The 16,386-nt window shown below is 38.5% G+C and overlaps 1 protein-coding gene across 3 annotated transcripts in view; it reads right to left on the minus strand.

Moving 5' to 3' along the window:
- LOC121303062 (transforming acidic coiled-coil-containing protein 1-like) overlaps positions 1–16,386 on the minus strand; it is a 54,205-nt gene that overhangs the window by 16,497 nt on the left and 21,322 nt on the right. For all 3 annotated transcript variants that reach the window (XM_041233465.1, XM_041233464.1, XM_041233463.1), the window contains exons 2-3: positions 12,243–12,352; positions 429–1,503 (exon numbers count right to left, since the gene is read on the minus strand). In XM_041233465.1, coding sequence (XP_041089399.1) covers positions 429–1,503; positions 12,243–12,352 — 1,185 coding nt within the window. The remainder of the gene's footprint in view (positions 1–428; positions 1,504–12,242; positions 12,353–16,386) is intronic.

The following is a 16,386-nucleotide window of genomic DNA, read 5'->3' on the forward strand; positions in this document are numbered from 1 at the left end:
TCTGTTTAGATCATTGTTTGCCATCATATCAAAAACTGCTTCTGAAAAGTCTCCTCACGGGTGATGTGGGGAAGCATATCAGCGTTGCACTGATGCGCGTCAGTCATATGCTTCCCCAGCTCCTTTTCCCACAAATCAGCAGGAAGGAGTCTTTTCAGAATCACCTAATTAGGTTTTCCAGGAAAATACACAGACTGTACTGATATGTATGAACTGTAAATAGATATGCAACATAATTATATCTTTCGATGAGTAAGCTTACGACCTGTATATATTTCTTGAAATACAATTAAAGTGATATGCTTGTATCGATTCACTTCTAGTTTGACTACATTGTTTTTAACTAACAATGCTTTCAATTCTACATAAACTTTTAAAGCCCTGTGCAAAACATCCAACAGAAACCACATCACCCTTTGTTAACTCACGTTATTAACCTCGACTTGGTCTTCTTTGGTGACATTCTCGCTTTCCCCTCAGCCTTGATGGGCAGTTCAAGTTTCTGGGATTCCAGATCTTCTGTGAGCTTGTCAAGTAAAGGAGTGTCCTCAGATGGGGCAAGAGCCAAGGTCTTGGAAGGCTTAAAAGGATCAATGGAGTCATCAAAGCTTTCAGTGTTAAAGCTATAGGATCCCTTTGGAAGGCTGGGAGAGCAGCCTGTACTGGAGTTGAATGGGTTAAAGTCAGGATCGTCCCACTTGCTGGGGTCTGAATTATAGGATGATTTCGAGATGGGGACATCGTCTAAGTTTTGGGTGGTTGAGTTCTCTGGGTGCTCAATAGGTTTGGCAACGGGTTTCTGTTTTTTAGGTGTGAGCTTACTCCCCAGCTTTTTGCCCAGTTTTCTAGGCATGGGCTTCTTGACATCCCCATTCTCTTTATTGTCAGTGAAATCGAACTCCATCTTCATGACGGGACCTGTCGTCTCCTCCAGGTTAGCCTTGGCATCAGGAATTTCAGAGTCAGTCTTGATAGTGCTGGCAGCAGGTGGAGAGTTCTGCAACTTGGATCCACCCAAGACAAAAGGGTTGACGTTATCATTGTATTCATCTGGGTTGAAGTTGTAGGCCACTTTTGGAACAGGGATCTCATCTTCTTCTGGTTCTTGATGGTCCGCCATCATTTTGAGGGACGAAGGTCGGTTCTTTTTGGGTTTGCCCTTCACGGGTGCAGATTCACTGGCAGTCTGGGGCTCAGCGACTTCTTCTGTGGTGACCACCATCTGTTCTTCAGACAGAGCCTCCTGGCTTGTGTCTAAGGCATCTGATGGCAAGGTCTGGCCTTCCCCCAAAGTAGGTTGTCCTGTTGGTGCCTTCTGTGTTGCCTCTTCTGATATTTGAAGGTTGGCTAATTGCTTCACCACCTCATTATTTAGTTGGTCTAGATTGTTCTTTTCTGCCACAGAGCAGGTGCTGGTGATCTCATGCTGGTTCGAGTTTTTATCCCGGTAACGATTCGGATGTTCGATCGTTTTGGAGATCAGTTGTTCATTTTCCAGCAATTCTGAGGAGAGAAAAAAAGATCAATATAGTGTGCGAGATATCTGAATTTCTTATTAATAAATCCATTTCAAAACAGTTATACTGTATAAATGCTAGACCAAGGCTGATTTAATATTGAAGGTGTCCAACTTGTCTGGCTTTCTTTATAATTCATTATTGAATTTTCAAGATATGGTGCATGTACATATGCTAGAGTGTTGTATCAAGCATGCAATATATATAAACGAACCAAGATAGTGTAATTTAATAAGTACTGTAAATTGCTAAAATACTGTTCAATTATACATAGAAACAACTGAATTGTACACAACCTATAAATTGATATTGGCTGTTTAATTTTCAGTGGGTAAATTGAAGTGTTTCTAATTTTGGGATTTTTTCCCCCCATCCCCACTACAGTACAATCTCTCTAGAAACTACACAAAATTAAATAATGCAAGTATAAGCATTATCAAATCATTCAGACACTTTAAATGAACTCTTTCTGTGTAAAATGTGGCTTCAAACTATATTTAGTTAAGTTGGTCTTCTCTTTTAATTTATAAAATAATTATTTTAATCCTACAAGACTCACCAAGCTTTAAGTGCAGCAGTTTTCAGAGTATAAGACACATCCTTTTACAAATTGTAGTGTGTTGTTCACAAGTTGGGTAGAATACTTGGGTATGGCATTCTATATGGTATACTATATGGTATACTGTGGTGTTTTTGATCAATTTGAAAGTTAAACCACCACACTTTTTTAGTAGTAGCTAGTGGTTGCAATATCAGTTTTTGTGATTTATATCTGAATACATAGTACGTATAGTGTCTGTATAAAAGAGACATCATTTTTCAGCTTGAGCAGACAGACTGCATGAGATAACCTCTTTAAACAATAATACAATCTACACAGTGTGTTAAATATAATACACAAATATAGTTGGTCGTCTTGTCAATATTGCATGATTTTTTTTTTGTTTGTAAAATAAAGAAATACTAGTGTAATGAGGTAGAACTATAAAATACAGAATTTATGGTTAGTTTCCTAAACCCAGATTAGCACTAATCTTGTTATCACTGTGAAACCTGCTGATCGTACCATTCAAAAGATAAGAAAAAGCTACATTTTTGTCTTCTCCCTTTTTAGCAGAGTTAAATGAAGTTTCTAAAATGAACACTTTTTCTCATAGCAACAGCCAGAGACAGCAACCTATTACAAGAGCAGTACTTTTGGCTGGATTTGCTAATCGTCCCTGGTCTCTGGCCACAACATCATCCAGGTGCTTGTTTTAGTTACTAAGCATAAAGACACATTTATCAAAATCAGCTCCCAGTGCAGTGCTACAAACATACATGTTCCAACACGGAATCACTGGCCAGATCCGGAAGAGCCAGATTTAGTAAACGCAGCTTGTTTCTCTGTCAACTGAAATTCAACCAGCGTGGAAGGAACTCAAGCACTGAGCCTTCTGGGACTTCCTGCAGCCTGCCTGTCATGGTGTTCCTGAGCACTTGACAACTCTGCAGGAGCTCCGTTAAAGCCATAACAACAAAACAAATACACAACTAAACTAAAAATAGGAGTTTGTGAACCAAAACAAAAGCACCTCTGCCAATGACAGTTCACTATCTCAAATGGTTTCTGAGAGGCTTTGTGGTGGCGACAGCTTTGTAAAATAAAAGGATTCATTATCCTATATCCCTCTACTAACCTGACCGACAGAATCTCAGAATACAGTTGTGTCCGCAGTAGGGAGCCAATACAAGTGTGATCAGGGCAATCAAGTTCAGCATCGTCCTAAACAAAAGGTGGTTTCTAACCTTGTTTCTGAGACAGCAGTGGTTGTAGTGGCAACACTGGCAGATTTTCAAATTCCTACAGAATGAAAATCCATAACGAGGGCTGAAAGATTCAGTGGGTGAAAACACTTTCCTTTCATTTCAATCCATCACTGATAGTCATTATCTATCGAAGTGTGGCCACTTCATTGGAAGGTGCTGTAACAAGCCCTAGAAGATGATGTGTGCAGTATATAAGGCCTAGTGTAGTTAGATGTTGGTTAGTTGGCTGTAAATGATCAGTAATCTTTACAACTTTCAGTCAAATTTGTTAGCAGCGAACAAATCCGTGTTCTAGAACAGGGATCAATGGTCTGTCATAGATTAAGCAGTTGTGTTGCAGAGAAAACTGAGACAAGCTGGACTTAATTAGTTAAATCCTTAATCTACAGCAGTTATGTGGAAAGATCAATTGGACATTTTGTAGTTTTGTTTTGTTTTCTTTTCATTTAACTGCATGCTTTCATTAGAAGAAACGTGTATCCCAGCCATCTGTTTTTGCTTTTAAAAGAGCAGTCCGCTTTGTGAATATCACGCAGGCCCGAGGTTCAGAAGGAAGCCGGTAGCTTTTATTGTGCAGGCCCTGCTGAGCACAAGGCTGGCCCAGTTCCCAGGCAAGAACACAGGAACACAGGACACACTGAGGCAGATACATGACGGCTGTATGGACATGGTTCAGTGATGGAACTACTTCACATGAAGCTAATGCGATCAAGCTAATGCTAGAAGCTAGCAATGATGAAAGGGCTTAAGATGAAAATAATACTGGCTCCATCACATCTCCCCATTTCGCTGTTGTCACAAGAGGAAATATATGAGTTGCAATTTTAGTTGCAGTTGCATTGTATCCCCCCTACTAAATGATCTTCAATGAAATAGCTCTGTGCAAATGTCATGGATTTTCTACTTTCTCCTCTTGAATTGTGTGGAAAATGTCTAAGTTAAATCTGCCAGTTTACAGGAGATCTGGAAATAAATGTAAACTGGGGTGGGGGGGGTGGCTGACATGTGAAATAGATCTAATAAACATTTTTGCTGTTTTATCTTCTACATAATTCTAAATTATGGGAAATCAACCATCAGGGTTTGTCAGAATTCCAGCACACTTTATCCTGAGTAGAGAACAAAGAAATAACACTATGTTTAACAGTACTGCAGTAGCAAAGATTAATACTCTACACATCACAAACAAAATAGTAAAACCCAGTGCATACACACACCCATGCAAATTGAAATTCAAATGCGCACAAGCCCCCGCAGGAACACACTCAAATGTACACGCTCCAATGCTTGTGCCAACAGACATTCGCACACAAAATCAGAAGCTCCTATACATTTATATGTGTACACGTCTACATTTCATAATGTAGAAACCAAGCCACATTATCTAATGTGTAATAATTGACAGATCAAAAACAGTAGAGAGATTACCAGTAGTGCCAGGTTACTTATTTAGAAAAAAATGGATGCTGTTTGTCTTTGATACAGATTCATTTTTTAATAAGTTATTTAAAACAGAATTAGTTATTAAAATGATGCCAAAAGGACAAAAAATAATGAAACAAAATATGAAGCTCTTTATAAGAAAGTAGCTTAAAGTAGAATGAAACCTGTTTCAATAATGTTACATTAACAAATTAAATTACATAATGATTTGTAGTTTTCCATATCCTTAATAAGAAAATTACCATTTTATTGTGTGTGTGTGTGTGTGTGTGTGTATATATATATATATACACACACACACACACACACACACACACACACATACACAGAAGCATAGAATTAACATTATGTACCCATAGGCTGCTGTGGTAATGTATCTGGATCACTGTCCGCTGTGCTGCTCTGTGACGGACACCCTGTTTTTCTAGCCTGTCCTGTTCCTGTCACTGCAGCAGCTCTACATTGCTTCTGAAGGCTCTGCAATCACTTTACAGCACTGCAGCACAATGTTAATACGTAGGGAACAAACCGATATATAAAACAATAACTAAATACACCTTGGTGGTTATTATTGAGATAAGGAGGCTCCAACAGTAAAGTTCACCCCAGCAACGTGCTTAGCTGTAGCCAGTCCCCTTGGCCTGCACCTTTCACGATCATTAAAACCAGAAACATGAGTTTTTCTATGTACGTTTATATGAGATGCTCATGCTGGCATTAGCCTTAAATGCCGTGCATTAGCTGCACAGAAACAGCATGGCTTGAAGTGCTGCTAGTCTACATTCCTGAAATACTGTCTCCATGTGGTTTCAGTGGATCCACGAGCAGCTTCAAAGGCTGTAGTTTATTTGACCTGGAGGCCAATGGTAACAAGAACACCCGCCAAGGACAACTACTGACAAGAGGCTCCCGCTGCTGGAGAGATGTGTGAGTGCAAACCCACAGGTGGAAAGGACTGAGAACAATCGATCTTCTACTACAGGAGAGATGTGTGAGTACAAAAACACAGATAGAGGTTAATCTATCTTTGCGAAGCAATTTTATCTTCGTCCCCGTTGTCTGTGATCCTTCCCATGTTAAAAGACTAAGTAGATTTAAAATGATATTTTCTTTTTTTTTTTCCCATAGCTTTTCATGATGTTTACAATGATTCTTAGAGGCTCCTATTGTGAACCATGTGTTGACTTGTGATTAGGCTCACTCATTTCCATCAGAAGCAGATTGGACTCTGTCGGCCCCAGTTAAGATTGACAAATTCTCTCCAACTTGGATTAATGACTGTCCAATTTGAAGGATGTTGGTGAATTAATGTATAAATAGCAATTACATTATTTTTGACTTTTGTGTAATGTCCAGTTGCAGACTGGATTGTAGAAAGAAGACCAGATCAGTTTTCAGACTGGTTTTATGGTGCAGATGGAAATGTGACTAAACTTGAGCTGAGGCAGTCCCAATTCCAAGCAGTTTGATCTCAGTATGCTTCTGGTAGAACTGACTTTAAATCAATTTCAAGTTAGTGCCAGTAGAAGATGGATCAGGGCTTTAGTGGGTTAGGGAGGAGTCCAGTCTTCATGCCCAAGCAACGTTGGTCATTATTTTCACATAAGCTGAAGACTTAAGATTAGCTTTCCATCTTTGTCTGGCTGAGAATGGAGCTCTTCTTTGTTAGAAAATGTAAAGAGAAGCCAGGCTTTGAGGGAGGATGTGTTACAGGTCAGCTCAAATGATTGACAGGGCTAAGAATACTATCACTGATAATTTAAATGTGGCTCTGTGAGCTGCTACAGCAAAACAGAAGAGACAATGTCCTATACTTGCGCGTTTACAAAACAGCTAGCACAGATGGGTTCTGGTGTAAAGCAACAGGCTGCTTTTCACAGGGTAACACTAAAAAAAAAAAAAAAAACTGCAATCTTTTTGTTGCCATGGAGACCTGCTGCCAACAACGTGAATCAATCTAATACCTAAGATGAATTTTATCTGTCTGTTTCTTTTATTCGATGGCCTCACAAATCTACTTACCCTACTTCAAAAAAAAATCTTTTTTTTTTTACTGTAAATCTATTCAACTGCGGTCTTATTTGCAAAAACATTATTTCATTTGATTACACTTGAACCACTTCTGTCTGAAAAAATTTCAATCAAATTTATCTTAGTGTTACATAAGAGGTTATAGGACTTGGTCTTAGACGGAGCACCATTAGCTACTCTGTATATCATTTTAAAAATGTAGGCAGTGGTACTGAGATCCAACACTGTTTAGATCGTTAAAATTAATGTCATTAACACAGCAAGCCCTGACAAGACCAGTGGACAGTATTAGTTCCTTTATGAATTTCCACAACATGACAAACATTGCCCATTGTAAATTGTTTGATATTTTCCTTTGAGGTTGTAAAACTAATGAAAACTTTTGTTTTTAAAAACACAGAGGCATTAAACCTCTTCCACAGTTCAACAGCAGCTTGAACAGCCCTGTAAACAGGAAGCCGCCTGTGCCTTCGAACAATACTGGGATTCAGTTGGAGGAGAGAACAATGAGAAAGTGCACTGTATTGTTCCACACTGTACACAGAGTCAGTGCAGCCCCTTGTACACAGCCCACTTTAAAATAAAAAAAATATGCTAATAAAGGCCTTTGGCAGGAAATGAGTCTGCTGGTCTGACACATGGTACAAAAGCAGAAGCTTGCATCAGGGGCAGGGACGGGATTCCAAGCCATTGCAGCTTGTGCTTAATGAATCAGGACCTATCAATCTTCAGATACAGTACCACGCTACTGTAATGCATTACCAGTGTGATCGGATTCGTATACCTTTGTAATGCTGTTCGTATATCAAAATATGTAAATGGTACCGCTTTTCTACAAACACAGTTGTGCTAATTTTGCTTCATAGTACAGTACCAATGCTTTCCACTGTAGTTTATCATTTGATAAGGTCAGTACTGAATTTAAAGACTTATGCGCTCATTGTCTTCACTTTTTCATACACTCAGCCTCGGATTGCATTCAGCTACAATATATTTTACCCGTTCAGGTGCTGTGTGATTAATACTCGATTATAAGGGCTTTGTGCATATGTTTAAAATGGTTTAACAGTGAAACTCTACAGTTAACAATATAGCTACAGGTAAATACCAAACTCTACTAACTAGTAAATAGAAGAATTGATCAGCACAAAACTAAATTCTTAGTAGCTTCTTTTCCTTTTTATCCAATTGTCTCAGACCGAGCCAAGAAACTTTTTTTTTTTCTAAATTTGTCTTCACATTTCTGTGGGTTTCTATTTCAAACCTACAGGAAGTCAAACCAATAAAATAAATTTAAAAAAAAAAACAACCCAAAACACAATACATTCCTTCAGGGGATAGAATTCAGTATTTGTTTTAAGAACCCGCGAAGCAAAGTGTGACTGTCATACGTCAATACATTCTGAGAATCTCTTGAAATATCTACTGGATTTGGATTAGGCAATGCACAACAAGTAAGAAAGTGCAATGACTGCTCCTTTTCTATCTACCAGCATGTGGGGAGGGGGGTGTGCAGCACTGTTAAGAGGTGTCCTGACTGATGTGGAGATGTGAAATGTCCCACAGCACTTGCAGAATGGGAGGGGGGGTGTTTGGACCCCAGTGAGCCTGCTTAGGCAAATCCATATCACCCTGTGGCAAAGTGCCCGCCCCTGTGTGTATTATATGTTGTGTGTTAATGTTGGTGTATAGTCATTGGTACACGGGATATAAACGGGTCTGTGTAACACGAGTGTTTAAAATGTATATTTGTATTTAGGCACGAGGATTGCACAGCACTTCACGTGCAAGTAAAAAGTAATAATATGTGAGCACGGGGAATTGCACTTTATTAATTCACATGCATTTGTACCGCGACTCCAATTGAGTGATTGATTAGCAGTGGAGTCTCGGTACAGCTGCATAAAAGCTGCATGTTTTCACCCACTCGGGGGTGTGTGTTCCGTGAGTGGAGACGGAGGTAATAAATAATAAAATAATAACATAAAGTTAAAATATTTGCTCATCGTGTTTTGTGTAGTGTTAGTCTGCTTTGTTTGTCTCTTGTTTTGGCAAATGTACCGTGTCCTGTGTTTTTGTGTGTCTGTTAAAATAGTTTATTTTCTGACTGTCTGTTCATTTATTAAATGCTGAGCGAAACCATTCGCTCAGCTCCACCAAACTCCACCTCTCTCTGTCGTTTATTTAATGTTTCTGGTCTAATGTCCCCCACTCCGGTCGTCTGTGACACACCCTCACCCCCACTATAAACAAGAGATAGGATCCTCCGTAACCAAGGAAACTGCATGGCAAACAGGGCAGAACTGCATGGTAACGTATCAAAGTGTTACAGCAGGGAGAAGCAGCGCACAGATGTAGTTTGCACTTTGATATAACTATAGTACAATAAAACTGATAATCAGTTAATTATTGCATATTATACTAAGTATAGGATTATTATCTGTACTGAAGTGGAATGATCTTTATGGCTGGTTCTTTGCATACTAAAATGTAAATGCAATACAGTAAAGCACGCCTCAGAGCCTCCACTACAAATCCACCATGCGAGACAATACAGGGCGTACTGTAAATATTCTTTTTAAAAGTTGTGTTACTTGTATTCATATCTAGCTAGACTTGAGCAAAGGATCTATAAGGTCTAAAAACTTTCAATAATTAATGCAAAGCTTTGACTATAACACTATTTATAAACATCCAACAGTCAGTAAAAAACTTTTTTTTATTTTTATGAAGGAGAGTATTACCAAGGTTGGTGATTAACTTAAGAGGCTGGCAATCTGCTTGAAGTCTGCACAAATGTATTTGCAACTACTTCGAAAGCAAAGCGAAACACCCCAGGATGTCTTCTCTGAAACATTGTCTCACATGCCACAGAAATCCTGCAAGCTTCCTCATCTTTAAAATGCATTCTTTTATTACACCACTGACACCACGTTTTGGAATGCTTTACCCAACCTGGCTCAAATATGAACTGGTACACACATGGGATCCTCATAATTGCTAAATAATTACACAGCGCCTGAAAGGTTACAAATATTTGTTTAAAAAAAGGAGAATTTATCAGATTATAGCCAAAATGTAATCCAAAACGTCTACAGGAGACTAGGAGTATTATAAAAGTTCTGAGGAAAAATCAAGGCAGTTCTGTGCTAGCTAGCGTGCCACTTTATCAAAGCCGCCACTGAATCACTCTTGGTTATAATCTGAATTGGGCCAAATGAAATTAGAAAACAAATCTTGGTTGATTTAATGGGCCTTGGCACTTCAGAGCGTAAACTGGGTCTATAAGAGGCAGTGAACACTGCCAGGAAAAGACACCAAACTTTCCAACTTCAAACAACACACAGCGCTGTTATATCAAGCAATCGAATGACGTTAGAAAACAAATTGGCATTCTTTGCAATTGAAGTGCAGAGGCGTATGCAGTAGGACCCGGCAATGCTCATCGCAGCTGCATGAGATCCTGTTACTGATATTATCTACAGTGTAGCTTTTGGCCAGACCACCCTCCTAGGTAAACTTCATTGGTTTTACCTAGATAAAAGGTCATGTTACTAATGAGGTGCTTTTACATTGCTGTCTTTATAGTCCTGAGTTTTTTTTTTTTTTTTTTTTTATGTACACAACTTCTTGTCCTGCTGTAAAAGGTTTTAAAATACAAGTTTTTTTTTTGTTTTGTTTTTAAATGTTTTAGCAATACACACAAACCCAAAAGATGCAAAGAAAGGGTACAAATTAATTGTCAAGTAAATGTTCTACTTATGGTGCACCAGAGTGAGGACCAGACCATGTGATTAGGTCTGAGCTGAAGCATACTGCATGAAGTCTGATAGGTAGGGGTGTAATGTCATTCTGTATTGATCACGATTGTGCAAATGTGTTCCAATAAGCACTGCATTGCTTAGCAGATGCAGTCCTTGATCTAGAGTAGGGGTAAGTAATTATACAAACTGAGATGTTTAAACAAACAATCTGCTTTTATCATAAATCCCATATTTACAAAATATGTCCTTAGTTTATTTCTTTCTTTTTTTTTTTTTTTTTTTTTTACTCTATGGATGAATACAGTACATTAGAAATGTGGAAGAGAATAAAGTTTTAATAGCCAGATGATTACAAATGCTTATTATATGCGATTGTGACAGGGTTTTGCTCGTGTCACGTGTGTCGGTAGCCGCTGATTAAGCATACAGAGAGACACATGGACGTGGTGCTGAAACGCCGGCACAGGCGCGCAGGTTTTATTAAAACAACCACAAACGAAAGTAAATAAAGGTGGTCACGTAACATTACCAGCGACTGTAACGCACAGAGGACTATTACAGCAAGCTGTACAAAAATGCAAAATAAAACACAATACCGCAAACTACAAATCAAAGGTGCCGTGAAAACGACAGGCCTTGCAGCAGCGCCGAGCTATTTCCCGCGGATGTTTTTAAAATGACGGACGCTCGGTTGAGACCCGCCCACCTGCTGATTGAGGACCAGCACAGCCAATCACTTGCTGCCCTTCCCTTCACCCAAGGCTAGCAGGCAGCAAGTCTCAATCGAGCGCCGGTCTGTAAACAACAATTCAAACAAATAAATCAATTCCAAAACGACACACAATAAACACACTCCCACATACAAACCACACCAACACTAATTACCTGTCGTGCAGGGCAATCGCCCTGCCACAGTGATATACAACGAACTATGAGCACGTTTACACAATACAAGTTCTGTGTTTGTTTTGGTGTACTGAGCACAGTAACATAAACACATTAGACACATCGAGTCGCTAACACGACTGACTATATTTAGTTCAGAATGAACCATGCTTCAGAAAAATGCATCCATTACTTACGACATACTGTAACCCAGAAAAATGCAGATTGGAATACTGATGGAATCTTGTCACTTTGCATTAGTGCAAAAACTGCTTCTACCTACAGTAAAGTCCAAATGAATTCTCCAGTGCAGAGATACATAATTCAGATTCCACCGTGGGCCACCATTAAGAATTACATAATAAAACACTTGAAGGGACAGGGGCTGCCAATAAGAACCAGTTTCACTGAACATTTTAATTGTACTTTAGAAATAGGTGTAATAAACCACTAGATATTACCAACAACTTAAGTAATTACACATGCAAACGGCGCTCATGCAGTTTAATATGCGTTCTAGCACGGATGGATGCATACTTGGTTCTATAAGGCTTTGAGACCCTTATAACATTATATTATATTGAATATTTAATATTAAGAACAAGTTTGCTTGATTGATTTGAAACTATGTATACGGCTTCATAATGGAGAGGGACATTGGATGGGTACTGACCCTATAGGTGAAACCACCTTCCAGGTAGTATGCATTTGCATGCAAGCCATTTGGATAGGATTAGCTAGTTCATCTTCATTTTAATATTAATACGGGGGTAGGGATGAGAAATGTCTTTACCTGCTCTCTTGGATGGTGAATTATCAAGGGGCTCCTCCGAGATGTCTTTCAGGGGGGCGTGTACAGGCGTCTCTGCCTCAGGGGTCTCAAAGTTACCCTCTGAGTCCGAGCTGTAATGGGGGAGAATGAGGAACGTTAACAATGTTATCTATGGGTACCTGTCTGGGCTGCATTCCAGAACAGACACATAACCTACTTGCAACATAACAACATGCTATTAATCTTGCTTCACTCCTCTGAGTATGCTGGTTCACTGGGCTGTCATATTTTGTGGAGGAGCCTGTTACCGTGTTTATTACAATGAATTTTCTAACATATCAAAGTTTCAACATATGCGTGCACAGGGATGCCAAGTAATAGACTTCAGTAGCTCAGCCAGTCAGACATCAGTACCAGTACAATATAAAGGTACTACATGAATTCACATTATGTGAAATATGTGTATCCATGCAAAGGTTTATCAATTTGGAAGCTGAAGCTAATGTATAAAGCCTGCATTATCAGTCCAAGGCCAGACATGGAGTCCTCAATAAATACTGTTTCAATACATTAAATAAGTGATTCTCAAGATATAGCTCAAACATGATGCAAGCCTCTCAGAGACATTTACTCCAAATTCCCACTTGATTTTCTTGATTTTCCAGCAATTCGTTCACAGCTGATACAGTACTGTTTCGTAACCTGATAATTCATCATCATCAAACTTAAATTCAAATGGTTTATTCAATCTTTACAAATGTGAATTGTCATCGCAAGAGTGTCTTGAGGTACACTGACTGGTTTATTCAATCTTTCCAGAACCACTGTCATACCATTTCCCCATTTTCTATTCTATGAATGCACCTCATCGCTACAAAATGGCATGTAAACAAACAGCAAAACGCGGCACTGTTTCTCACGCTACAAAAAAGTTGGAAATTGTTCGAGCTCCTGAAGAAAACATGAATCAGACACACGTCGCCGAGCAATTTGGTGTTTTCCGTTCTGGTGAGTTGCTTCACCATTATGTTAAATAATTTTGTGCATGTCTTGAATATTGCTCCTGTACAGGTATTCATAATTAATCTAGAGCTGCTGCTGCATTTTTTAACAAGTGTAAGGGTGATGTGTTAATTTAGTTTATTAACGTTAGTTTGCTAGCTACTTTATTATTCTAGTTTATTTACATACACTTGCTATTGCTTTTCTCTTACTTATTCTGTTCATTTCATATGTTGACGCATGTGCGTCATGACAAGTAATAAATATTAACTGGACACTACTATAACTTACAAGCCCCATAAACTAAGAGAAGATGGGATCCTTTTTATTAGACTAACTAAACAATAATTAATCAAAAGCTTTCAAGACCTCAAAGGTCTCTTTTTCAGGTGACAGTAGGAAAGAGAGATTGACTGATCATAGCTTGTGATTAATTATAGTTTAGTTAGTCCAATAAAAGGGATCCCATCTCCTTCTCTTTAGTCTATCATCTCTGGACTGATGTGGCTACCATTTCATCTCTCAAGCCCCATAAAAGAAAAATCTTAAGTTGTATTTTACTGGTTTGGTAAATTTATTGGGTGCGATTTTCCTTTTCTGATAAAATCACAACAATTTTGAGTAAATAGCTAACCCAGAGTAGGGAAGTATGTCTCCACTATTGGGGAATAATATTTGTTTTTAAAACACAGTTTTATATGTTTATAGTTACAGCTGCTTGGCTTACCTACTAGTTTTAGGCAATCACATGATTAAGAATGCTAGCTCCAACTGTTGCTATAGCCACCTGCTGTTTACTTTTTGTGTCGGAAAATAACCAGCTAGGCTTTAAAAGGCATTTATTAAAAACAAAACGGAGCTGGAACATAAATAAACCCAGTAGTGCAACAGACGATTTTACTCAGTGTCGGTTTGTTTAGATTAAGGGGGGGGGGGGGGGGGGTGTCAGACAATTTTGATACAGTTAAATACAAAGGTGACTGGTCTAGTGCTCAGCTGACTTTCATTCATAGATAGTCACACAGATACAGTTAATCTAGTCAAATCTTGGTAATGCCACCATTGTAATCTTTCATTCCTTAATGACAACTAGTACAGAGCAGCGTATTTAGTTTATCTCTTACTGTTTCAAATTATTAGGGAGCATTACTGATTTGAATGAGAATTGTATTTAGTCACTGACAGGATCAATAGAAAAAAAAAAAAACATACCGTGGTAATAAAAGTTAAGGGACACACAGCATCACACAAAATGGCATCTACAGTCATTTACAGTACCAACAATGTCAAATATAGAGTTAGGGACTGAGCTGTTTCTACAAACAGGGTAAACAATATGATTGTATATGTGATATACAACAGCAAAGTTAGTTTTTACCATCTCACTGTTGCTGCCACATTCCTCAATTAGTCACATTGCTCAATTCATCTCATCCCTTGAATCATTAAGTTTGAACATGGTCCAATAAAACAAAAAACAAAGCAAATAATCAGGGACTTCAATACAACACTGGATTCAAATGCCTGCTCCCTTTCCTGTGTTTGTAATCTAGACCTTTTATTATAATAAGTGCTGCAAACTGCATTTCTATACAAATTCCAAAATATACAGAGAATAATGAATAGGGATACATCTGGATTAAGCATAAGGCTCAGAGTCACGTTGATGTTTCTTCGATGTATGATCATTTGTTTGTAATTGTTACTCAACTCAGTGCTAAGATAACAATAAGGTTTAGTGAATCAGCACAACTGATTCAAGAGCCCATATCATACCGCAACGTCTAGAGATTTGTTATAGTCCACCAAGGCACTGTCGACTTCTGTGGCGCCAAACCCATTAACTGAGCACACAAAGTAATTTACATTCTCTTCCCCTGCGGTATGAAGTCCTCCCAGACAGTGGTAAAGAAACATTTGGAGATCTTACTTCCCACTCCTGTCAGGTCTCAACTTCCACAAGAACTTCATTCAACATCCCAGGAATCAAACCCAGAACACTGCATTACCAAACTTGTCAAGAAAGTGTGTTAAAATTCTAAGAGCCCTTAATTTAAAATACATACAGTATACAGTGCCACTGGAACATTTGATTGAATGTCGCCATGGTAGGATATATTTAAATTTAGGGATGTTAGGTTCTGTTTCATTTCCAAATACGTTTAAGACTTTGAATAAATATCCAATAAATAACCTCACACACACACCCTACTGCTTGAACACTACTGTTTTTGACATGCAATGGTTTAACATTGAGGAACAATTCTAAACACATGGAAAACATGTAAAAACTCTTAACTTTTAACATCCCCAGTTCAACTGATCTAAAACAGATTGAGATCAAAATATTGGCGAAGACCACTGAAATAGTACCCTCCTTTGTATAACAAGCCTGTAAGTACAATTAGGAATCTATATAAATACTGCCACTGTTTATATTAAATCATGCAGCTACGTTACATTCTTAACTTCATTAGACACAAATACAGTAGGCTAGGATAGAGCTGGTTTGCATGTTTTAGTGCAACAGTTCACCATTTCTTTCTGCCCAAATGTGCATGGATGTCGTTTCAGTGTATAATCACCAGGGGAGGGCCAACATCTCAACGATTCAAACAGCAGCATTTACATCCATTGAAAAGACCACTGCTTCGTCTAAATATCTCAAGGCTGTCTTTGTGTTCCTTCGGGAAAGCTAAGCGTTAAAATAACTTTACCACAGTGGATTCTGTCAGTCAGATGTCTACTAGCGTACAGTACATCCTATTCCCATGTGGTGTGCTGGCTGCCAAGTTCAGCGTTGCTGTTTTTTTCTACCACATTTGCAAACAGTGTGCCAAAGAAGCAAAAAAAAAAAGTTTTACACCTTTGTCCCACTCGGTTTACCATAGCTACCAGTTAGAACACCTCGATAATGCAGGGCAATCATCTGATAAATTAAATTACCCTGCCAGGTAAGTTGCATACTGTTACATTTAATAGCTTTCATCCGGCACCTAATCCTTTAGAAACACAGAATGCAAACTAGTTCAGAGGATTTCCTTTTATGTTTAGTTCTCCCTGCTTTGACAATTATATAATGCTGTCTTTCTGAATCACCTTTCTGTTCTAAATATGTACACTCATCTGTTTTGTGAGAATCAAACATACAGGCACCCCGATA

Source organism: Polyodon spathula, chromosome 31 (genome assembly GCF_017654505.1).
Source record: "Polyodon spathula isolate WHYD16114869_AA chromosome 31, ASM1765450v1, whole genome shotgun sequence".
In the NCBI taxonomy this organism is placed as follows: domain Eukaryota; kingdom Metazoa; phylum Chordata; class Actinopteri; order Acipenseriformes; family Polyodontidae; genus Polyodon; species Polyodon spathula.